The sequence below is a fragment of the Vulpes vulpes genome, chromosome 14, assembly GCF_048418805.1.
Source record: "Vulpes vulpes isolate BD-2025 chromosome 14, VulVul3, whole genome shotgun sequence".
NCBI classification, from domain to species: Eukaryota; Metazoa; Chordata; class Mammalia; order Carnivora; family Canidae; genus Vulpes; species Vulpes vulpes.
Window position 1 is genome coordinate 8,793,763 of NC_132793.1, and position 25,610 is coordinate 8,819,372.

Below are 25,610 nucleotides of genomic sequence, written 5' to 3' on the forward strand. Positions count from 1 at the left end.
AACATTCATTCTATCAAGTCACATTTATTGGGCTTTGTAGACAGAAAGCAGGTAAGACATAAGATCCCTTCAAGGTCATGAGCTTAGAGTCGTGGTCCTAATCTTAAATTTTATCATGTATTGAGTATTTACCATGTACGAAGCGTTGTTAGTTGTTAGTGTTTTGCAGGAATTCATGCTTTGCTCCTCCCAACAACCCAAGAGGGACTGTTTATTAGCTCTACTTTATACCAATAAGGAAATCAAGGCATGGAGAGGTTTATTAACTTGTTCCTGAAATGGCTAAAATGTATTAACCACTCACCTTGTACCAGGCACTGTGCTAAGCCCATCATCTGACTTATCCCCATGAATCCTTGTAAAAACCCAATGAGATGAGTCCTCCTATTAGGTCTATTTTGCTAATGAGAAAATTGGAAGTCTGGGAGGTCAAAGTGCCTAAGGTCATACAGTGAGGAAGTGACCCATTGGAGAGAAATCGACCCCTGTCTGACCCCAGGGTCACCGCCTTGCCCTGATGCTGCGGTGTCTGGTGGGTGTGCGGAGATGGGTGAGGGCAATCCCAGGACTCCGTGAAAAGTGCTTTGAAGGGTGGCCTTTTCCCCTCTACAGTCAATTCTAGAATAAATGCACCTTCCAACACTTTTCTTGCTTCCACTCTGGCTCGGAGAATGATACACTGACAATTTTCAGTAAGAACCTTGCGTAAAACCAGAGGAGAGAAATAAATGCCGGAACGAGAGAATTAGAATTAGCAGGATAAACACAGGCCGGTGTCTCAGACACACGACTCCGTATATGCCACAGCCACCTGCCATTCTCCACACATCTTGTCGTCCAACTTTGGACTGAGCATGCCACCTCCCCCACCCTCGGTCAGGTCCAAGTCATCACCAGCTTTGACCCGACTGGAGCCTCCTTGGTCCACCTGCATGCAGCCTTGGTCCCTCATATATCACATGACACCCAGAAGGATGCTGTAAAAACCGAAGTCAGATCCTGTCTCCCCTGCTCCCTCGCCCTCCAGGGCTCATGAGTTCCTGGGTCCTGGAGGCTTGGCGGGTGCCTGTCCTCCTCTTGGGACCCTGCACTACTCCTGGTGAGGTTCCAGCACCCTGGCCTCCTCTCTGCCTGCCAACCCCTACTTACTCCATGCCTGCAGCTGCCTCCTGGGTGAGCATGGGTGCACTTCCCTCTCTGCCACTCCACTCAGAACCCAGGTGCAAGTCACTTCCCCAGAAGCCTTTCCTGGCTTCTCATCCAAGACGGTGCACCCTCCCCTTCTGCTCTGCTCCCCTGCCCTCCTTTTCAGTCTCTCCCTGGCACATACGACACATTGGCATGATGTGACATATGCACCTGCTTCCTGGTCTCTGACCTGTCTGCCACACTACATGGAAGCTTCCAGAAGGCAGGCCCTTTGTCACCTTGGCTCAAAGCTCTAGCTCCAGTGCCTTCCACAGTCCCTCTGCACAGCAGACTTGCAGTAACACTGCTTAAAGAAAGAACCCAAGGCAGACAGCAAAAGCTCCCAAATGCTCGCTGCCATCCCAAATCTCTTTGTCCTGAGATGGACCTTAACAGGCACCAGCCCGCCTCCCATCGCCCCTCTCCCAGACACTCATCTGAAGGTGACAATTACAAAGTGGAGAAGGGTTACCAGGAAACAGTCTGTAGCCTTCTCCTATTAGCTTAACAACCCCTAAGCTTTGCTGCCTTGGGCCCAAGGGGATGAGCACAGGTTCGAGGGAGGGCAGGGTGAGTTGCCAACCCCTGGGAGGCCAGGAGCATCTGGAGGCTGCAGGCACCTGGAGAGCAGGAGAGGTCAAGCTCAGGGCTCAGAAATGAGGATCCCTGGCCAGGCCCCTTCACCGACATCAGGGACACTCCCTCTGGGGGGTCTTGGCTTAAGGAGGAAGTCTACTAACTCATACTATCAGTAAGCGCTGTCTGTAAGATGGCTAAATAACAGTTACTGCAGAAAAAAAAAAGGTGAAATCACTGCTCTTCACGTGAAGGCAGGTGATATCATGATGAACATAATGCGAGTTTATTACTGAAATCGCTGTCTTCTTGTCATTAGTATTTTTTAAATCGATAAATATTCAAAGTGCAGTTAGGATGATGATCGGTACGGAGGTCTGCCAAAAATTTTTAGATGTGTAAGACAGATCCTTCTACTCAAAAGTAATTAATTAGTATACAAAGCAATACGCTAATTAAAGTATTTATTCATTTATTTACAGCCTCATTTATTCATTCATCAAGAAATATTTATTTAGTGCCTAATAGGTACCAAGGACTAATTCGAGTGCCTAGATTTTTTTTTTCCTGGAATCTCTACAGAAAAAAAAAAAAAAAGACAACAGGAAGGAGAAGAAAAACATGCGTTTGTGACAAAGCTCCCCCGTGCGTGCCAGGGACTGTGCCAAGGATGGTCTCTACATCATATTATCCAATTGTTGCGACCACCGTGGGAGGTGAGTGCTATCCTGTGCCCACTTGACAGATGAGGACACGGCATTTAAGGAGCACCCCTTAAAACACTGCTGGCCAGTTAAGTAGGGAAGAACCAAGACTGGATCCCAGATTTGCTTGGCTTCTTAACATTTGCTTTTCGACAGCCTCACCGATACGGTTCACCCTGCACCAGGCAATCCTTCCACGATGGCTGGGCTTGTGGGTTGTTTTGTTTTGTTTTGGGGGGGCTTGTGTTTTTATCTCCACATGCCACCTCCCTCTTTCCAAGCGTACTACTCACCATCACTGAGGGGCCTGTTGGGCAAACAGACCCAAATCCACTACTTCCTTTGAAATACTGACTAGGAAATGGTCTACAGATCACCCAGATGGATGACATCACTTCCCTTCTGGAAACTCTCCATCCCATCCCGCTGAGAGCCACATCGAGAAGGCCACACACACACACACACACACACACACACACACACTATCTGGCCCCTGCCCACCTCCCCTGCCTCGCTTATCAGCCCCTCCCCAACTTTAACCTGCTCTCTCACAGATTCCTCAGACACACCTGTCAGGCCTTACACGCTTACTGCCTGGAAGGTTTCTCCTAGATGTGTGCTTGGTTATCAGCTCCTCACTTTTTGTTCAGGTCTGATCTAATGTTGGCACCTGGGAAATATCAGTCCTGACCACTCTCTATAAAAAAGGCCATCCTCCCATCCCTCTTTACTCCATTAACTCTGATTTATTTTTATGACATGCAATTAGAACTATTTAATATATCAATGCATTTGTTTCCCAGCTTTCTGGTCTTACTCACAAGAATATTAGCTGTGTGAGGGCAGGGAACGTTTCCTACTGTGTTATCCCAGCACCGACCTAGCTCAATGCCTAGCAGATGGTAGGTGAACAGTGTATATCTGTTGAATGAATGAATGGATGCGTAAATGCACTTGCACACACACACACACACACACACACACACACGAACGAAAGGACCGACCTCATATCCGGGAGAGGACCCGAGATTCTAGGTGGAGATGCCACTAAAGGCAGTGCCCTCCGTAGTGCTCTGAATACCCTCCCCGCAGGCTTAGACATGGCAACAGATGCAGGGAAAGAATAATAGGAGCTGGGTCCTTCCTTGGCAAATCACTATAGCTATTCTAGATAAAATATCACAATAGATTAAGGGTATAGGCTTTGGAAGCAGAGAGTTTAAAACCCAGCGTGGCCACTGCATGACCTTGAACAAGTTGCTCTGCAGGTTTCTCAGATCCCCATCAGTAAAATAGGGATTACACTAGCATCTAATGCATAGGAATGTTATAAGGATAAAACGTGGCTCAGATGTCCCCTCCGGGACAATCTCCCCTGACCATCCACACTCGCAGTGCCAAACTCCCACTCCTCAACTTTTGCATTTATGAAACCACTGTCATCGTGGGGCTTTTTTTCTTTATGCAAATTCTCTCTCTCTTCTTTTTTTTTTTTCTTTGCTAATTTACCTGTATGCTCTCTAGCTTCCCCCTCCTGGAAGGTAAGATGCCCGGGGATCATATTCTTCCCACTGACCACTCCTCCCACAGGACGCGGGTGGCCAGAACGGAACCTGGAACATAGTAGGAACTCAAGAAATAATTGCTGTTTAAATAATGGGAATATATGAAGCGCTTGGAAAAGTGCCTGATATATAATAAACACGTACATAGTCGCAGTTATGGTTATTACTGTTGTCCTTATAGTTGTTGCTGCTGGTGCTATAATTACTATCTTTGGGGAAAGAAACATTTTTTTGAGCTGGTGCAGGGCTCCAACCAGCCCAGTATGAGTCAGCCTCAGAAGAGGCTAAAACACTATTTGGTGACGGTATTTCCAGTTTGGAAACCAAAATGCACCCATGTCTGATTTCTTTCAAGCCCCGACCCCCTAACCCCATGATGATTGCTAGCTTGCTCATTTCCCTTCTCATATAAATTTTTCATGGTCTGGCTATTCAGGGTAAAGACACACTAGCACTGTCAGGTCTGACCCCTAGTAGTTTCCATGCACTTTCTCAGTCCTGGGCTCACACAATCCTTTTAAAAACCTGGGCCTTAAGAAGAACTCTGATTACCCCTATCTTGTAGGTTGGAATGTGGTGGGGGTTGGGGGGCAGTTAGAGATTCCAGGAGCTGGCCCAAGTCGACAAGGCAAAGAAAAGCAGTAGACCTAGGGACTTGAACTTGGGTCGTTCTGACTCCTGAGCTCACGTTCTTACCCCTGGCAAGGTTTCTCTCTGGAGCTTGCCCAGGGCCACGTTACCAGGATGGGCAAAACTATAACCAGAACCCAAGTCACTTTCTCCTGTTCTAGGGCTCCATCCACAATCTCAAACCTAATCTCAGGAGGAAAAACAAAAAGAAGCACAAAGCCATGTACTCAACTTTCTAATAAAGGAAAGTAGCCGAAGGCAACTCTGATATAAAACATGCTTATAGCTTTTCATTTTGGCATTTCTTCTGTACCAAATGGTACTGAACGCCTAGAGTAGATTTACCTCTTCTCTACAGCATCATCTTGGCCCAGAAGCTATTCATATCTCCCTTGGGGTATGAGAAAGAGGCTTCTAAATTATTGGAAAATTCTAAGAATCTGATAAATTCAAGTGATTTAAAGTAAGCCCTTTGCAGTTTATATAGAAATATCTATATACCATTGCTCTGGCTTACACAAGTCCCTTCTCCCCTATAGAACACCTTGACCTTCTGCTTCCTTTTCCCATCGTCCACGGTCATCAGATTTCATGGATTTTTTCACGATGCAGGAAGGCGTTAGGGAAGTTTTTTTTTCTTCCAAATTCATTACAAACAGAATGGCCGCTGACAACTGTTTTTATCTCCTTCTGCCCTTTGTAACTATTTTCATTAAAAACAATAACCATGTTCTGCCCACCTTAGTATCTAAACTGTGTAATTTCCATAGAAATGACTTAGATGTAGCTTTAAGAAGAAAGCTCTGGGGTGATTTCAGAGTATTCATTCAGTTCTGAAAGCACTCAACTAATTAAGACCAGTGATCTTAATTTTTGTACTAACAGAAACTGCAGAACACTGCCTTTTTTTTTTTTTTTTAACCCACCTTGGCGTCTAGCAGCTTTATGGAAACACTTGGTTTTTCCTTTAGCATAAATGGACACTACAGCTTTTCAATTAAATTAGTCTTTGGAGACGGATGCAAAAGAGCTAAAAAGCTCCTTAAAAATCTTCCCTGCTCCGCTGCCTCTCATGTGCCAAGGGGAGATGTGTAGTTAAAATGCAGTGCTATCTTCTTCTCACCCTGCCGAACAAAGTTTTCCATCTTGAACCCCGGGCTAGCTGTAACAGAGAGCCTACTGAGAGTCTACTTTTAGTTTGCATGCCCACTTTGGGTTTCCTAAAGCTATTTCGTTAAGAGGGATGTGTATACGATGCCCTGTGTCTTTTGTACATCCAGAGAGAACTTTATTAGACCCTGTCTCAGGCTGGGTAGTAGGTATGATGATACTGAAGCTGTTGTGGTTCTGTTTTTGTTTTAAATAACCCAGATGGAAAGAGCACCCTTACTTAACGAGAAAAATCCCAGACAAATGCTTTCAAATATGATCCAGGTATTTTTCTTTCTGTGTAATTTCTCTAAATTCATTATCTCCAAAACTTTTGCACTATGCATCTCCCTGTTGTTAAGCAAAATAATGCTGATATATTAATAAGAGGATTATCTGGTCGTGTCTCCTGAATCTTAATTTCTAAAATTTTCAACAATTTTAGCCATTGCTTTGGCATTGGGAAGTATTGGAGGGTGCCCAGAGGACATCTTTCTCTGCAGAGGAAATGCAAAAGATTCAGAGAGGCAACAATCAACAATTCTAGGGAACCACTTTAATGACTTCCAAATCTCTCCCAACTATTTTATCACTTCAGCCACGGAGTTTGCTTTGGAAACAAATATATCAGCAATTCCCACTTTCATCCCAGAAGCTTTTTCTCTGTGTCTGTGGATGCAGTGTCCTCAGAGGGGACCTAACTCCTATACCCTCATGATGGTTTCTCTGCAGAAATAACAGTTACACTGCTGTGGACACTCCAGACCAGCATCCCAGTTAGATGCGAAACCATGTGTTTACAGAGGCACTTTCCTGAGTTTGCAGAGAGAGTCCCAAAGTGGATATCTGGGCTCTAAAGTATCTAATTTTTTATTATCATGTCTTGAAGACCAGCGTCTCTCGCCGCTCCTTTTCAATGCTGTCCCTAGCCCCTTCACCTAAAACAAGTGACTGAAAGGTCAGTAGCACAGACCAAAAAAAAAAAAAAAAGGAAGAAAATGCTAAATCCAGTAAAAATCAGTTTATGTGAGAGAGCCCGTAAATACATGGTGTTTTTTTCTTACTGCGATATCCAGGCAATCAAGCAAACCCTCTCAACGAGTTTATTTCTTATGTGGTTTGAATGACTAAGCTCATTTATAATCAAAGAGCTGCTCACCAAAGGTCATCCTAAGGAACAGGAGAATTTCTAACTTTAAATGGAATTTATAAAACTTAAAATTATTTAAAAAATATATACATTGCTACAAATTACTGTAAAAGGGATATAAAAACCTCTTCCAGGATGCACAGGCTCTAAGGAGGCAAGAGGCTGAGATCTCCCTGATACAGATGACAGGAAAATATATTCTGTATTTGTCACATTAGAAAATGAAAATAAATTTCTCCCAAGTAAATAAAAATATAACCGCATTCTCAACTTGCAAAGCAATAAAATTATTTGTGTGCCAAGCTTCTTTTAATACCACCGTAATTTTTTTTTTTTTATAAAAGTCGCTCAATTTGATTGTAATTAAATATGTAATGAAAAAGCACTGCTTCAGGGAAGCGATGCAAGACTCTCTGTTAATGTATTTCCAACTGACTCTGCATCAAACGAAAATGATACTCTGTGTATGCCTGGTCTTAATATAGAATTTGTTAGGCAATTCTGTGCTTTTTAAAGGGAACTTGGGTGGACGCAGGCACGTCTTTGAAATAGTGGCTGAGTCTTCCCAGACCATGACATACCTAAATAAAATTGATGGTACGCATACAGTGACGGAAGGGGAAGATCTACTCTGGTCATTTAACTTGTGTCAGCTAATTACAGACCCAGCACAAACATGAACAGGTTTTCTTCCTGCCTGATTTTCCTAAGCTGAGCTGCAGTGATGAGCAGGAGTGTATCGCTGCAAACGGCCTTAAATAATGCCAAGCTCAGTGCCCCTTTAAAACCTGCTCAACTGAGAGTACAATCCCCAAGCCACTGGGAAGATAAACAGATCAACCCAGGTATTATCCAGTTGGAGAAATGCGTGAGAAGTCACCTGGGATGAAATGAAAGCATAAGCCTCTGTTGGAGAATGTGACAAAAGGCAAGATGCTTCCAGGGACAGATCTGCTAAAGATGCCAAGGAGGTATTTGTTGGGTGCGAAGGTTTCCCAAACGTGGAATCGAGGTGAGTGGGAGAAAAATCAGTGCACAGTAGTTCTGAGGGATGTTTCCACCCTCCTCAAAAGTAGCCTCCCATCTCCAACCCCCAAGCCTCAAGCAGATTGTCATGGTACAGAAGTTTCTCAGTGGCCCCTCTTCTTTACCTACCTTCCACTAGAACTCCCTGTCACTTGCAATCTGCTGATTAGAGCTAATGTATTGTGTCCTGATATGGCAGATTAAAAATGAAATCAATAAATGCCTAAAACAAATGGGCTTTTGAGATGTCCTATTCAATCTGGGTCTTTAAGGGTGAGGTGAGAGAAGGGAGAAGGAAATCAGAAGGCGAGTGGGGAAGGGCCCACTTAAGTAATCAATTTCCATCCCAAGCGCTCTGTGCAGGATGCGATTCCGGGGGACCCGTCCTTCCTTTTCCAGGGATCTGCCTTAAATAACAAGAAGAGCCAGAACAGTTCATGCTGCTGAGCCCCTGTGGGGTGGGAGTGGGGGGTGGGCTGTGTGTGCTTATTTTTTCCGTTCATCTGTTAAAACCCTACCGTTTGGGTAAGTGAATGGGGGCGACAGCACACGGTATTTGAATCTTCAAGATGTGAACTTGTCTCTCTGAAGTATGTTTAAACAAAGTGAGAGTGCCAGGGTCCCGGACTCCACCCCGATTTCTATTCCCTCGAATCCCATCTCACTTGCCAGTAAATTAAAGGTAAACTTCCTCCCTGGGCTGCCTGCTCCCCTCCCCACCCTGCTGGTAGAGATCTCTGAGACCTCCCCGGTTCCCCCAGGCACCGCTCCCAGGAGGCTGAAAAGGAGATCGCTGGGGTCAACTCTGCTCCACTGCAGGATTCAGAACCGTCCCTGCTGAATATGCTTCCCATGTAAATAAACTATGCCATTAAGGTGCAAATTGCAACTTTTAAGTAATGATTGCTAATAGTCTAATGTTTACTGCCACACAAGGACATTCATGAAAACAAAATCTGCATTATTCATCTCCATATTAAATAAACAAAATAAATTGAGGGAGCTGTTCTTCCCTGCAAGACTTTTCCTCAGATCTGGATTATCAAGATAGCTTCCAAGAGTCAACAAGAAGGAAGCCTTTAATCTCTTTGGGTTGGCAGAAGCAGAAGCCTGTAACTTCTGTATACGTTCGATATTCGCAAGCCCCAAAGATTTTGCATTCTATTACACTTGGCTGGCGTTATATAAAAACAATAGTTCAGGGTGGTAAAAGAAAATATATGTGTTACACATGTCTGTGTACAGAGGCTGTGACAGATTGTAGAAAATAGAAGGGTTTGCAGTGTAAGTCTGCAATTTTAAATTTTTAACTACTCTGCATCCTGCAAAATACAAACAAATCAAAACACTGCTCGGTTTTATTTTACCTTTCTGCCATCTTCTCTATCTGCCCTAAAAATGGATAGGGGGAGAGAGATGCTGAAAGAAACTCCTGCAATATTCTCAGGTAAGAGTGGATGCATTTTAGTCGGGAGTGAAATATAGGGCCAAGCGAGTGAGCACACACACACTCGCACCTACACAAACCCCTGGGGTACTATAGGCTGTTTTCTGAACTTTTTTTTTTCTTGCCCGAAGTAATAGTATGGTGGAATAGCATAGCTGTAGAGAGCCAGGAAGAATGACATTTCAGAGGGAAATGTTCTGACTTAGCTGTTTCCTTAAAGAGAACTGCCTACCTCACATCCCTGCTCTTAAAGGGGGCGGTGGGGTGGGGTGGCGTGGGGTGGGGGGAACATAACAAATAAAGACCAAAAATTCTCATCACTTCTAATACCAGCTTGTTCGTTCTATCTCCATCATACCTGCTTTATTAGAAAGTTCTGTAACTGCTTCCTTGAAACATGGAACTTAAAACTCATAATGCAAAGGAATCAGATTGCCTCGAACAGTTCTTGGGAAAGAGTCTCAGCTCTGATTCACTCACAGGCTTTTTCTATCTTACATTATTCATTAATCAAGCTAGAAATCAAGCTTTCAACATCAGTCCATGGGAGTAATTACTTACAGTTGTGCATTGTGTTTAATTTCAGGCAGCGATAAAAGTTAGTATGGCCACAATCCTAGAGCCCACCTTGCTCCTTTCCTTACAGTGTCAACTGGCTCAAGAATCCTAAAGTGGCTAACTTTACTTGTGAACCACCACCTCAGCTAAAACAGAGTACAGCGTCGATGACTTTGGAGGAAAGAGACCTTGCATGAAAAAAAAAAATACCCGTTTTATTAATATGTGAGCAAATAAATACTGCAAGAGGGGCCTCACTGTGTACAAAATGAATCGTTCCCTTTCAGCTCCACAAGGGTTTCCCCTTTTTTTCAGTGAAAATAATAAAGCCATGAAAACAAACATAGAAAGACAGTAGGCATTCAATAGGCCAGAAAACTGAAACTGCAGTCACAACTTTCTAACACACACACACACACACACGCTAAAGAGACAAGCCAGTTCCAATAGATACCAGCTTAATGAAAAGGATCTAATTTAAATAATGTGATACAGCATTATGTTACGTACACCTGGATCCTCATTGATCAGAGGATAATTATAATCAAAGTAGTGCAATTCTGAGCAATGCACTTTTTATAATGAGCTTACCAAAGGAGACATGTCCAGTCATTCTGGTAATTTAAATTACTGCCTAGTTGTTGATGGCCTTTACCGGAACAACAAGGGGTGAGGGGGGGGGGGTGGCGGAGAGGAAGAGTAATTTTCAGGGCAGTATCACTTCTTGCTGGACTGTTGCCCAGGGTTCTCTTTTGGGACAATAAGGACGTTATCTCTAATAATCTAGCTATACGGAAACTTGGGTTGCCAGAACTAGAAGGAGCACGCTCACTTTTCCTGGGTCCAGAAGGCCAGTGCACGCCCCAGCACTGTCAGTTTGCAAAACAATCCAAGTTTAAAAAAAAAAAAAAAAAAAAAAAAAGTGAGTTAAATGCAGACAGGGACAGGGGCGGGAGGGAGAAATTGTTTTCAAAAGAGGTAGCCGGAGTTGAAAAAAGAGCACCTCACTGACAAGGCAAGTTCCAAATATACACGGCACTGAAAATATTTTAATTATTTTGCTTTTAGGGAAACAGTTGGAAAATACACAAATCAGAGCTTTATAGATGATATTTCCGCCTGCAATCTGAACCGATCTACGCATGGCTACGGAAGCAATTCTGCGCTCTGAAGGGAAGATAATTGTGGATATTTCAAAGCACATGGACTGCCATTCAGGCTGGAATCAGGCCATGATGGAGGATGAGCTTGGTGGTCCAGCATGTTCAGACACAAACACCCACTTTGCCCAGATCTGCAGCTAACTTTGGATTTGTTCTAAGGGTGGCTTCACAAAGTTTACCAAAGTGTTCCACGGAACTTCTCTCTCAATGTTTCACTCATGTTACAGCAGAAAGGAAACGTGTTGTTGGGTCTGCAGAACTCCATCCCTAACTGATGCTGCCTAAAGCATGAGGGTAAATACAGAGACCAGGGCAAAAAAAAAAACAAAAAACAAAACAAAAAAAAAAACTTAAGCTTTTCGCTAAAGCCCCGATTCAACTAAAGGACACAAAGAAATAAAAACGCCCACATTAAAAGCCAAACAAGATAATAATTGTGCATGTCTGGCTCTGAATCTAGAGGGCAAGGCTTGCGTCACTGGCACTCTGAGTTACCATGGTGAGTGATTTATTGATATATATCAAGAATGAATAGATCAAAGGCAGCGAGATGACAGGTGATCAATCAAATGTCAAATCAAAACTAGCAATCAAGTGGAAAGCTGATTTTTCAGTGGGTGGGTCTGGCAGGAGAAAAATGAACTTTCATATTACACTTCCGAGAAACAAAACCCCAGCATACTATTAAAAAAGCAATTAAGCAACCCAAAAGGAAAAAAAAAAAAAAAAAAAACCTTTAGAAGGTCTATTGTACTGATCCATTAACCTGTTCCTCTCTTTTTTTTTTGGGGGGGGGTGGAGGGTGGGGAGGGAGGGGGGCTGGTAAGGAAGGATTCAGATGGGATACGGTACAAATCAATTTACAAAGTTTACAACTCTCTCTGGGCAAAGGAAATCCAGAGCTGTTTCAATGTTCTACTGGGTCCCCTTTTCCCCCCTTTTTAAAGAGAAAGAGTCTCGATGACACTTCCAAGCATATTCAAAGGTTCAGTCAGTCCTGTTCCTGGGGTGGTTTTTTTCCACCTTGGCGAGCAAAGTTACACTCTCGCTGCTTGCCCCCGAACCCGCCTGCAGCCCAGGGCCGGGGCATCACGCCTCGCTCTCCAGCGCCCCGAACCCCCAGCAGAGAGGGAGACCGCGGTCCCTCGAGGCCAGCAGCCGCTGGCACTGTCCACGCGGAGGGATGCCAGGGCGCGAGCACCGGCTCCCAAGCCCGCACCCCGAATCCTCAACCCAACTTTGGCCCGAGAGGCAAGAGACAGACTGGGAGAAAGTTAGGGGTGGGGTGGAGGGTGGAGGGAAAGAAAGTTTAAGGAGGGAAGGCTCGGTGGGACAGCTGCCCCCCCACCCCCCACCCACCCCCCACCCCGAGCCTGCAAGCGGGAAGGATCCGGGAGACGGAGGAAGGCGCGAGGGAGGACGGGGTGGTCCGCGGGGCGGCGAGGGGCGCCCGGGGCGACCTCCCCGCGCGGCTGGGGGTGCGCCCGGGGGGCTCGGCGCGCGGGGCCGCCGCGGGGCCGCCCCGGAGCGGAGCCGGTTCTCTTACCTGCCGCCCGCTTGGGTGCCTGCTGTTTCCTCCTTGGCATCGCTCTACTTCGCTCCAGTCCCACTTCTGGCGGCCCAGCCCCGAGCCGCGCGCGGGGGCCCGCTGCTCTCTCGCCTCTCCGGGGCTCCTCCGCCTCCGGCCCGGCGGCTCCCGGGGCGTCACTCGGCCTCAGTCCCCCCGGCGATCCCCCCTGCAACTCCTCCACCACGGGCCCGCGGAGACCCCCCTCTCCGGGCGGCGGACGCGGGCGGCTCGCGCCGGCTGCTCGCAAGTAGAGGTTGGCTCTGCCTGGTTGTTTGTTTGTTTGTTTGTTTTGGGAGCTCGCTCCCCCTCGCTCTCTCGCTTTTTGGTTTTTTTTTTTTTTTTTTGCTTTTTTGGAGGTTTTTGGTTTTTTTGGTTTTTTTTTTTTTTTTTTGGGGGTGACTGTTGAGACACTTGATTTCTTTATTAAACATCCAAGACCGCGTTCGGATGGAAGGGACGAGGGGCGCACACGCGCCACACGCACACGCGCGCGTAAAGAGAAGGGGGAGAACCAGGCAATCCTGGGGAGGTAGTGGCTTCTTCTTCTTCTTTTCCTTCTTCTTCCTTCTCCTCTTTCCCTCCTCCTCCTCCTCCTCCTCCTCCTCCTCCTCCTCCTCCACCTCCACCTCCTGCTCCTCTTCCTCCTCCTCCTCCTCCTCCTCCTCCTCCTCCTCCTCCTCCTCCTCCTCCTCCTCCTCCTCCTCGCCGGTCTCTATGGCGGATTCGCGCTGGGGGAGAGAGATCACTCACTGTAGGTTTGTGGCTGCTGTCAGATTCCCGTCTGTGAGTGATATGCGAGAGGACAGGAGCGGGTTGGGGGAAAGACGGAAAATCCGGAATCCACTCACTCGCACACGCACACGCGCGCGCACACACACACACACACACACGCACACTCACACCCCCCACCTATGCGCACAGACACACACTCACACCCCCCACCTATGCGCACACACACACTCACACGCGCGCACACACACACGCGCGCACACTCACACACTCACACACACACAAGACAGGGCGAGGCGATGCCAGCAAACATCGATCCCGCTGAACAAACTGAACATTAACAAACTCCTCCTCCTCCTCCGCTCCCCGCGACCTGATGACAGGGAGAAATTTACTCCCCAGCCGCAGAGCGCCAGGCAGAGGGAGTCTATTAAAGGGACAGCGTCCCGCCGGGGAGGGGAGGGGAGGGGGGGCTGGGGGCGGGGACCCGGCGCGCCCCGCGGCTCCCCAGGGCGCCCCTCACCCCCCCACCCTCCCCGGGGACACCCCTCCGGGAAGGGCGTGCGGAGGGAGGGGACAGGCAGGGATGCGTGAGGGTGGGGACCAAACTCTGCAGTTGCAAAGGGAGCCAGCTGGGGGGGGGGGGGGGGAGCAGGTGAGCCTCCCCATCCCCACCTCCAGGGCCCTTCGCTATACTTATGAGAAGGGGTGAGAACTTGGGTCTCAGCCAGCGGTGACCTCCATCCCCCAAGTCTCCTAATCTGACCGCGAAGACGTCCTCCCCACCCCCACGCCAAGTTTACCGCCCCTGCCCCTCCCTCCTTCCTCCCTGGTCAGAAAAACAGAAATCTCCCTTCTGCCTCCTGGCTAGTGTAATCCCAGATTCTCTTTGTTTAAACGGTGTTTCTTGAGCACCTACTATGTGCCTGCTCTGGAGACACAGGGGCCAGAGCGAAAGGGAAGATCCCGGCCCTCTTAGTGTTTATATTCTAGTGGCGGAGCACACCTGTCACTCTCAGATCCCCAGTCTTGGCCCAAGCGTCACCTTCTCCCAGAGGTCTTACCTGACTTATAATTTTCCGCGCACATGCACACCCCTCACCCCCACTCCCTAGCCTGTTTCTCTATTTTATCTCCTTTTGCACTGGGCTTATCAATATTACATAGATTATGTACAGTTCTCTATTTCGTTTATTGCCCTAGTTCCTTTTTAGAATATAAGCCCTGTTGGGAAGCGGGATTTTGCCTCTTTTGTTCACTGTGCCAGCCCCAGCCATGGAAAGGGGCATATAGTAGGTGCCCAGTATATAATATTTGTTGAATGAATGAAAAGTAGGCAAGCAAATAAGCAAGGTCATTTCTGAGAGATAAGCTCCCTGAAGATGTTAGAATAGGGTCTGTGATGGGGTCTGGAAGAGGGGGCAGACTCGATGCCGGAGCTGGCACTCGAGCTGAGATAGATTCCAGCCAACAGGTGATTGGTGAGCCAGGTGTGGGTCTGGCAGCTGCCTAGGTGCTGGGGACAGGGTGGAACCGGAACCCTGCCTTCAGGGAACTCTCATTCCAGTGGGACAGACAGACAGACAGAGGGGCAAGTGATGGGTGATGGGGTAGGAGGCCTGGCCGTGGAGGGAGGGAGGATGGTTTCCAGGCAGAGATTCCTGGGGAAAGTCAAGTCTAAGCTGAGTCCTAAATATGGGGGGGAGGGATGAGGGTAAGGCAAGAGGGGAACTGAGACAGCCAAAGCCTTAGAAGAAGGCAGGCATGGCCTAGTTCTTCCCAGTCAAGGCTCTGGCTGCCTGCACCCAAATCCCCTCGGGCCCTCGTTAAGAGGCACATTCTTAGGCCCTAGGTGTGAGCTCTTACCCTAGAATAGGATGATCTGACCTTAACTCCATGGGCATTTGGGCCCATAATTCTTTGTGGTAGAAGCTGTTCTGTGCAATATAGAGTGTCTGCAGCATCCTTGGCCCCTACCCACCAGATGCCAGACCCTTCCACCCCATCTGGGTCAACCAAATTGTCTCCAGACATTGCCCAGTGTCCCCTGAGAGGGGCAAAATCGTCCCCCTGATTGACGGCCACTGCTCTAGACCTTCCAAATCAGAAACTTCTGGAACACGGTGCAGGGAATCAGCATTTTGAGCCAGTGAGTCTCCAGCTCTCTCCAGTTTGAGAACTTCCGCTAACAAGGCCTTTGTTCTTTTGGAATCGGACATATCCAGTATCGCTAACTAGAAAGCAAACTCAAGCTTAGATATTTTGTAATTTAGGAGTTCAAGGTGTGGCACTGTCATGTGGTCATTGCGATGGGGTTTCACCTGTGCCTACTCCTCACTATCTGCCCCCGAACCATGAACCCACCACGAGGGAGGCCTGCCCGGTATAATCGGGCCACCTCCCATTCACAACCCGCCCAGCTACCACCTTTGCCATCACTTGCAGGGAATGGCCTAGGGTGACCTGTTGCACAGATATTTTTCTGAACAGTTCTTTTGGGAGCTATAGGAAATGTAACTTTCCCCATCCTACTAGTCATGTGTTATCATCACATTTGCAAAGTGCTGTTTAATCTTTCTTGTTATTGTTTTAGCATTTTTAACATCCCCACGTGGGAGGCCACAGGCTCATTTCTTCCTCATGCATGTGATACAAGTTGTTAACTCATCTGCCCTAAATCACCCAATTGGCCTCCACCCATGATCAACCCCACCCAACCCCAGCCTAGTCCTTAGGCAACTGAGGCACAGAAAGCCCTACTGCAGCACTGACAATGTCAGCAAAAGGATATTAATTCTAATTAATTCTAATTTCCTCCCACACCTTTACAGGGAGCTGTGCCAGGGACCACAGCTTAATCAGTAAAACCACCAGTCCTGCCGGCTGGGGACCACAGTTAGAGGAACAGGGGCTATAAATGTAAGGCCTGAGCAGAGAAAAGCCTGGGACTGCAGTGAGCTCACCGTGAATCCACCCCGGAGAAGCCCCATGTCTGCTGACTGGGTGTTTTTACTACATTCAATCATTTACCAAACATCTCGTGCGTTAGTTAGGTGGCCAGGCATTGCCCAAGTACAGGAGATGCTGGCGTGCGTAAGATCGGATCCCTGCCTTCAAAAAGCTTCTGTGAAAATGACATCCTGAAGATTTGGAACTGGGAGAGAAGGAATTTGGGGGCTGGACCCAGCTTTGGAGAGGATCGGGAAGGAAATGGGCCAGAGTAGCCGACTTTGGGCTACTTTGGGAATCTTTCCCTGTATCTCTCCCCAGGATTCTTCTCTGAATTTTACTTACATTCCCACATTAATTTTTATTTTTTCCCCCTACTGCTACTATTATAGAGTATTTCGCTTGGTTATCAGCAAGGAAGATTTTGTCTACCTCAGTTGGATGCACAACACAATGGTACCCAGGTACTGTTCAGTGGCGTAGACGTGACACTGAAAAACATGAATCGCATAGTGAAAAGGTTATTCCCTTTCAGTTTTCTTTCAATCCATGAACGTCTCAGTTTGGTGCTGGTGCGTCTTTCATGCCTAACAATTGCTAACTTTTATTTCTCAACCAAGAAACCACAGATCTCAGACTTAGAAGCTTGGGAGGGGCAAGAGTTACCTGGCTAGACTTTTTTAAAAAATGGTTTGTTTTTATTGAATTCACTCTAAGGTTAGCTCTATCTTAGCAAAAGATGTTGCACTCCAATTATGGTAGCAATCTGAAGTTTGATGTAATTTATGGGTTTTAAAAATAAATATAGCTAAGGAATGATAGAGAATAAATAATGGTTCGGGGGGGGGGTGTGGAGATGGCAAAATGTGAGAAAGGTGGTACAGGTATGACTAGAATTTGCAAAATACTTCGCTAAACCACAGACTCTGGCACTTTTGGAAACTTCTTCCAAGGGCTGGCGGCTTAGAATAATACTATGTTTGGGTCTCCAGGGAAGTAGCATCCTCACATCTAACACTCGAACTCTGGGATGTGTAAAGGCATGAACTGATTGGAATGAGTCAACTGTATCTTCTAGAACACCAATTCCCACACTGGCTCAATGTCAGAATCACCCGGGGATTTTTTTTTTTTTTTCTCCTTAAGATAAAGAGGCACAGGCGCCACCCTAGAATTACTGAATTAGATCCCCGGGTGGGGCCCGAAAATCTGATATTTTACAAGTTCCCAGGTGATTCAGATAAGGTGCCAGCCATGGGAACCTTGCCCCTGCAAAAGCTGAATTTTGTAACAAGTGAATCAAGTTGGTAGAAGTTGGTGCACACGAGGAATAGCCAGGGTATGCATTCTTGGATTCACTCAAAAAGGTGATCGTGAAGCCTTCTAAGTTGTACTCATAGAATCTGTGAATGCCCCATGAAAGCATGTATCTGTCATACTGATTTTTGTTGTTAGTTTGCCTCTCTTACTACTGGACTCCAACCCAATGCAATTAAAACAGACATTTGCCATACGCCTACTTGAGCTTGGCACTGCCCGAAGTAGCGGGCATTGGGCAGTCTGTGGGATTCTTGAGCTCGGTTGATGTAATACCTCTTGTAGCAGCTTCGGGGATTTTGCATCTTCTCTTCCCTCCAGAAAGGTCCCCCCCCCAGATTTGTTTTTCCTTCTCACTCTAAACTCAAATGTCATCTCCTTTTGTCCCTACCGTCTGTCCCATTCTTTCTCTTATCTTTCATGACAGTTATGACCATCTGTAAGTATCTTCTTCATATATTTGCCTATCTTTATATATTATTATCTGTCTTCCCTAATTAAAATGTAAGTTCTAATCATCTCGATATCCCTGAGTCTAGCACAGTATTGGCGCTCAGTGAGAATTTATGAAATGACTGAATACCCAGTTGAGCATATTTGCAAAGAAGTGTGTATGAAAAAAAAAACAACATTAGGCCCACCGTAGGGCTTTCATTAGGCATGAGTATATAGCATTTCAGCCGTTGTGCCTCTTTTCCAAGTGATGCTGTCCTTCCTTCCCCAACTTCTCTCCCTTTCCTCCCTTTCCTTTCTCTTGTCTCTTGCCTCCTTCAGATCGTCCCTTAAGTACCGCCTCCTTCAGGCAGTCTTCCTGGGTGGACTCCAAGTGATTCAAACTTCTCTAGTCCATATCTTTTCAAAACAGAGAGTCACTCTAGAGTATGATTCCAAATATATGAGTAGACAGGCAGAAATGATCTATGCTGAGGTATCAGGGTAGTGGTTACCTTTGAAAGTGAGCTTGAGGAGGCCACTGGGTGTGTGTAGGGGAGGGGCCTGCATTGTTCTTAACCAGGATGCCGGTTACCAAGTCTATTGAGTCTGTGAAAATTAATTCAGCTGCATGCTTATGATTTATGCACTTCTATATATGTACATAATGCTTCAATTAAATAAAAAAGCAGTGTTCTCAAACTTTGCCATGTATCATAATCAACTGGGGGGATTTAAAAAACTCAATGCCTAGGCCTTACCCCGGACTCATTACATCAGTCTGTGGGGGTGGGATCCAGCCATCAGTATTTTTAAAGCCCCCAGATGATTCCAATATGCAGCCAAGTTTGAGAGCCAGTGTACCATACGATTTTACCCTCGAGGATATAATTCATTGCCTCCCTCTTGTGTCATTTAACTCATTCGGGATATCCCTCTTCCCAGTAACTATTTTGTAAAGACTTCAAGGTGGCAATCTTGGGTTATTTTCTCCCTTCCCACGACACCTGGTACAGCGTCATGTTGAGGGTGGGGGAGGACCAGACAAGAGGACGTACCAGATGGATCACGGAGAGCGATAGGAAGAAAACGAGGTAGGGTGTTGGGATAGAGCGTAAGGGGCGGGGGCAGGCCTATTTTCGGGTGAGAGTCTCGGAAAGCCTTTCTGAGAAGGGAACATTGAAACAGAGATCTGGAGTACAAGAGGCAGCCCACCAAGGAGCCAAGGCCTGAACTCGGAAGAGACTTCTGTGCTTCCAGAACACAAAGGACGTAGCAGTCAGTGTCCGGGTTTCCAGAGCTAACCAGGGAGAGGGGAGCAGAAATGATGTAGGGGAGGTGTAGGGCGTGACTGGATCATGGAGACATCGTGGGTCCTAACACCAAATATGAGTTTTATTCTTTGTCATCGATAAATGCTAGTTCGTTTACTTACATCCCAAGATAGCTAGTCCAGTAGAGTGGGTTTGTTCAACCAACACAGAAGAGAACCTCTCGGCTTCCACTTGGTGGGAATTTGCTCTCTGGACACAGTTACAGTGCATGACAATAAAGTCCAGAGGCACTCAGGCACTGACAAGCTTGCTCTTAAGAATAAATCCTCCAAAAGTCGTTGGGGGTCTCTTTAAAAACTCTTTGGATTTGACTAGGTGTAGAATCTCACAACAGCATTAGGCACTATGCATATTTTAAACCATCCGATTGCTGAGAGGGCAGGCTGGGGATACAGGAGCTGTTCAACTTAACATACATCACATTTCTCCCTTGGAGGTGGCTACTTGCTGTTGGTGACAGTATTTTGCTGCCACCGAAGAATCCAGACCGCGTCGCTGGCCCAGTAATCCATTGCTCGACTTGATTAACCACAGGAAGACATTAAGTGAATGTAAGGACCAGAACAGCCTGGAAACCATGTGACGAGCAGCCTTTAAGTTCTGGGCTCTGGTATATTTTATGCCACCTCAACTGTGCATCAAGCTCTCCTTCCTGAACTCATTAGAACCGTGTGCCCAAAGGTACCCCTCAACTTTCAGAAGCAAATAGAGAATGATATAATTCGCTCTGAGAACACCTTTCTGTCTCATCCGGAGCATGTCTTATCTATTATGATTAGGCATTAGGCATCCTATTGTCCTGAAAATTTCATGAGATTCTCCCCCTGCTTGCTAGGATTATGTCAAAGTGACTTGTCCTGGATGCGTTTTCACCCATCAATACAGCTCGTCTCCTCTCCTTAACCATTGCTGGGGAGGCCAACAGGGCGAAGGAGCCCACGGGCTTACAATGGTCGAAGAGTTCAAGGCGGTTGCAAATCCTCTCTTGAGAAGGGTTGCGTGTCTTGCTTCTGGTTTCCCGAGAAGCAGACCCTGAGATAAAGATTTGAAAGCAAGTAGTTTGTTTGGGACGTGATGTTAGAAAACTCTAGTAAGAAAGTAGGGAAGTGAGCACGGTAAGGGAAAGCTATCAACATGCGGTGTGTTATCCAGCAGGCGATCTCTGTGGGTGATGGAATGAATCCTGCTGGGTGATGCTGGGAGTCAGTGGACCTTACGCGCTTCTAAGATATCCCTCCTGAAGAGCGAGAGAGCTGCGAGCTGGGGTACTTATCCATCAGCACCTGCCAGTCATCGTATGGGGGCCGCTCTCAGCCTTCTCTGCAGGCCAAGAGCCCCAGGTGCTGGGGTATGAAGAAATGGGCAGGGCATCAGGCCAGGTTGGGGTCCAGGAAGAAAGATAGGTATAGATTTGTAGTCGGACCGACCTGCATTTTATTTATTTATTTATTTATTTATTTATTTATTTATTTGAGAGAGGGTGAGCTCATGCACATGAGGTGAGGATGAGGGGCAGAGGGAAAAGCAGAGAGAGAATCCTCAAGCACACTCCACGCCCAGCACAGAGCCGGATGAGGGGCTCGATCTCAGGACCCTGAGATCATGACGTGAGCTGAAATCAAGATTTGGACATTTAACTGGTTGAGTCCCCCAGGCATCCCAGAGCTGCATTTAAAAAAATATTTCCACTGCTTACTGAGACTACGACCTTGGACAAGTTACGTAGCCTCTCTGAGCCTTAGCTTTCCCATCTGTGAAATGGGGATGATTGCACATACCACCGGTTTCCATTAGGGGCACAGAGAGGAATTTTGACCTATTGTACAATCCATAGCATGATACCTGGCAGGTAGCTAGCACCCCTACATTTTAAGCTTTTTCATTATCTTATAAGTATTTGTTGATTGACTATTGTTTACAGAGTGCTTTCAGATAGATCTGAGGTATAATCTAATCTGTACTGAGGGATAAAACAAATCCCAGCTCAGTCCTCTACTTGTGCAAGGGCACCAGTTTGCAGAAGCCAGTGAGGGGAGTTCAGATCGTCCTGCAGGATGTGTGAAGGTAGTGGAGCATAAATCCAAGCCACTGGTAGCAGAGAGCTCCAGCCACTGCCCTCTTCCCCCCATAGGCCTGTCCTCTTTTCCCACTAAAGTTCATTAAGCATCTGCCCCAGGCCAGGTCCTGGGTTGGGTATGGACATAAAGCACCTGTGTGGCTCTTAGGGAACATAAGCCTCTGGGGAAAGAAAAGCAAGTTGTAGTAATGACCACAGAGCTAGCATTTATGAAGCACTTGGTGTTCGGCACTGTTGTAAGCACTTTACAATATGGGTTTATGAATCCCTTAAAACAATCCCATGAGGTAAAGTGCTTTTGTTGTGCCCATTTTACATACGAGGAAACTGAGGCACAGGGAGGGTCGGTAACTTACTCAAGGTCATGGAGACACCACACGGGGAAGGTGGTTCAACCCCTCTAACTCGAATACTTAACCACCCTGCACTACTCACTCTCGGTAAAGCTGTGGTCACATCACACGTTGTCTAATTATCCCATTACTTTTCCCTGTTCCTACCCTGCAGCTTCAGACTTTTTCAACTTTAGCCTGCGTATTCTCTCCTACAGAGTAAAAACAGGTTCCTGAGCTCCATCTTGAGAGATCCTGCCTCAGTTAAGTCTAGGCCGCGTTTGAGAACGTGTATTTCTCAGAAGCTCCTAGATGGCACCGGTGCTGGGCGTCCACTGACCCCACTTTTTGAGTTGCTCCGTGTCCAGCCGGGGTGATTCTTCCTCTCGGAGGATGCTTGACAATGTCTAGAGTCGGTTTTGGTTCACAGTCAGGGGGTTGCTACTGGCATCTAGTGGGTAGAGGCCAGGGATGCTCCCTAACGCCCTACAGTGCCCAGGAAAAGGCCCTTGCAAACAAAAGCTGATCCAGCCCAAACTGTCAAGAGGGCCAAGGTCGAGAACCCCAGTGTGCGGCGCAGCCTCAGAAATGGTAACATACGTAGGAGTCATTTGGAGGTCTGCTTTAAAACACCAGACCCTCATCCGGTGGGTCTAGGGGGGAGCCTGCCAGTCCGCATTGCTAACCAGCAGTAACACACGATGCCGTGCTTCTGGCCCAGGGACCCAACTTTGAGCAGCAGAGGCCAGAATGTATCTCACGCAGGCGCGGGTCTTGAATCAAGGCTTAGGACACAACGAACTCCTACGAAATAAACCTGACATCGCCCTAAATTAGTTTGGAACCAAAGTAACCCTAAGCTTAAATAATCCTCTTGACCCTCCCCACCCCCCCCACCCCCCCCCCCCCACCCCAGAGCAAGTTTTACCCTTAAAGATGTTCATGGAGGCAGAAAGCTCAGAGGAAGGAAATCCCCACTCCTCTCTTTGAGGCAGTTTGGGGCCGATTTCAGACGAGGAAGGACAGAGCTTGGTGCGAACCGCCTTGCTTCAGTCCCCAAACATCAACTGGAGTCTATTGTTGCCTGGAATCGTGGCTTCCTTCCAAGAGCTGCGCGCTGACGGTGGGGCCTGCCTCTGCCTGACTTCCAGGTCTGCGAATGTGAGATGAGAAAGTGGCTTGTTTTTAAAATGGTTGCTCTCCTGGGAAAGGGCTATGGGAGAAAATGGACTCTCTGCGTCCAGCCCTCCAGAGATGGCACCCCAGCCCCTGTGATAAATGGCAGCATTAACAAGGTTTGGTTGAGAGGGGACCTCCAGATTTATGACTTCCTGTCTCCGCCAGCAGATGTCATTATGGCTGACAGAACAGAAGGCCTTTCAAGAGCTAGCTGGGGTGGAGCTAAAAGGAGGGGGAAAAAAAAAAAAAATAAAATAAAATAAAAGGCAGAAGCCAAAACTCGTGTTTGCTCGGCGGTGCTATTGTTGATACTGTCATGTGAGGGACGCAGGGAAGTTTTTCCATTAAAACCAAACGTCTTGTAATATCTCTGAGGTCCAGCTTGGAAGGTTTGGGCAGAAACTCTCGAATGAGGCACAAAGTTTAGCTGCGCTTCGGAAAGAGAACCTGCAGGGTTTTGTTCCCGGCCTGTGTGTACCCTTCGACGAAACGAGCCCTGCACCGGATAAATGTGTATTTTACCCTGAAACATCATGTTGAGGGGTGTTGCAGTATGTTTATTTTACAAATTCAGCAGCCTGTTCTGAAGGCTTTTGATCCATATATAATTGATCCATATATAATTTTTGATCCATATATAATTTTGATCCATATATAATTTTGATCCATATATAATTTTGATGCATATATATTTTGATCCATATATAATTTTACCCATTGGAAAAAGTGTTCCGTAGGATGTCACTGGTATTTTATGTGCCTGAAGTTAGTGCTGTGTTGAAAAATGGTAGAAATTCGGCCCTTACTGAGGTGGACACTTGACGGGATGAGCACTGGGTGTTTTTCTGTATGTTGGTAAATTGAACACCAATAAAAATTAATTAAAAAAAAAAAAAGAAAGAAATTCGGCCCTTGTCGTTGCACCCCAAACCCGTATTAGTAGGTACAACTGGGAACCCATGCTTACTGATAATTTCGAGCCACACTTCCACATTTCCTCCTACCAATTGTCACCTGAAGCTTTGCCTTCTGTAGGCAAAGGAAGCTTTCTTTTTTTTTTTTTCTTTTTTTTCCCCCCTAGTTGATTCTCTTATTTAACAGACATTGGAATGTATTCTTTGGGCTCAGGTAGTTGGTGCCCTAAACTGGTGACAGATGCCGGGCTGTCCTTAGTTCTCTCAAAGGCAAATCGTCCCCCACCGTGGCTGCATGACCAATGTGGCTTGGGAGAAATGGGGAATCACGGAGGACTTCAGGGAGGTCAAGCACCAGGTCTCCTTTGCCCCTGGCCTCTTAAAACCCCCAAAATCCACTTCAAGCAAAAATTTGATTGAGGGTATTCTTCTATCATTAATTAATGGCTATCATCTGAGTGTATATGTTATGGGGAACATCAGATTTTCCAAATAACATGGTCGGTATGAAAAGAGCCCCTTCCATAGTTCCTTGGGCAAGCTACTTTGCCCCACACAGTGGCAGTTGGTGATGTACCCAACTAATAGAGGCTCTGGAGACTCACGCTCTAAATTCTTTTTCTGACTAATAGAGGCTCTTCCGCTCACTCCCTGTGTTATTCTGGGCAAGTTACTTAAGCTGTTTCCTTACCTGTAGGAGGTGGACAACAACAGCACCGTCTCTTAGCAAATTTTTAAATGAGGATTGAATGCAGTGTTTGCGGAGTGATTAGCCAAGTGCCTGGGCCAGGGTAGGAGCTCAATAAATTAGCTATTGTTATAATGATTAATGTTAAAATATCTTCACTCTTTACTATTTCACAGGTAGACACGCAGAGACATAGACTGATTCATTGGCCACCCAGAAAAGAAATCCAATAATTATAATAACATTAATTGTAGCTGTCATATATTGAGTGCATACTAAGTGCCAGACACTGTGCTAAATTCTTTACATGCAAAATCTGAATTTGATCCTTACGAAAAGGTTTTTGAGGCCAAGTATGATCACTCCTGCTTTACATATAAGGAAACTCAGATTGGATCGTTTAAGACAATGGTCCTCAAACTGTGTGAGGCGCATCAGAATTCCCTGCAGAGCTTGTTAAATAAAACAGAGCTTGCTGGGTCCCCTCCACAGAGTCTCTGATTCAGTAGGCCTGGGGTGGGGACCCCTTGGTTTTCATTTTACTAAGTTCCTAAGTGATGCTGCTGTTGCTGGGGACCACATTTGAGAACGATTGGCTTCATTAATTTGCTCAGGGTTTTACAATGAGTAAGTGACGGGGTGAGCTTTCAAATATAAAAATTTGAATAAATGAAAAAATGTACTCTTAAACACCTATGTGACTTCAAATTTCCTATTATGAAACTTTGTGTGTGTGTGTGTGTGTGAGAGAGAGAGAGAGAGAGAGAGAGAGAGAATGAGAAGGAGTGGGGGCAAGGGGGGCAGAGGGAGAGGGAGAGAAAGAATCTTAAGCAGCCTCCACCCTCAGTACAGAGCCCCACACAGGGCTCGACCCCGAGATCATGACCTGAGCTGAAATCAAGAGTTAGATGCTTGATCAGCTGAGCTACCCAG

General features: G+C 46.6%; 1 protein-coding gene across 3 annotated transcripts in view; it reads right to left on the reverse strand.

Annotated features, from left to right (window-relative positions):
* TSHZ2 (teashirt zinc finger homeobox 2) overlaps positions 1-12,887 on the reverse strand; it is a 438,233-nt gene extending 425,346 nt beyond the window's left edge. For all 3 annotated transcript variants that reach the window (XM_026014665.2, XM_026014664.2, XM_026014663.2), the window contains exon 1: positions 12,703-12,887. In XM_026014665.2, the coding sequence (XP_025870450.2) occupies positions 12,703-12,742 (40 nt within the window). In that variant the 5' untranslated portion in view covers positions 12,743-12,887. The remainder of the gene's footprint in view (positions 1-12,702) is intronic.
* Between the last annotated feature and the right edge of the window lie 12,723 nt (positions 12,888-25,610).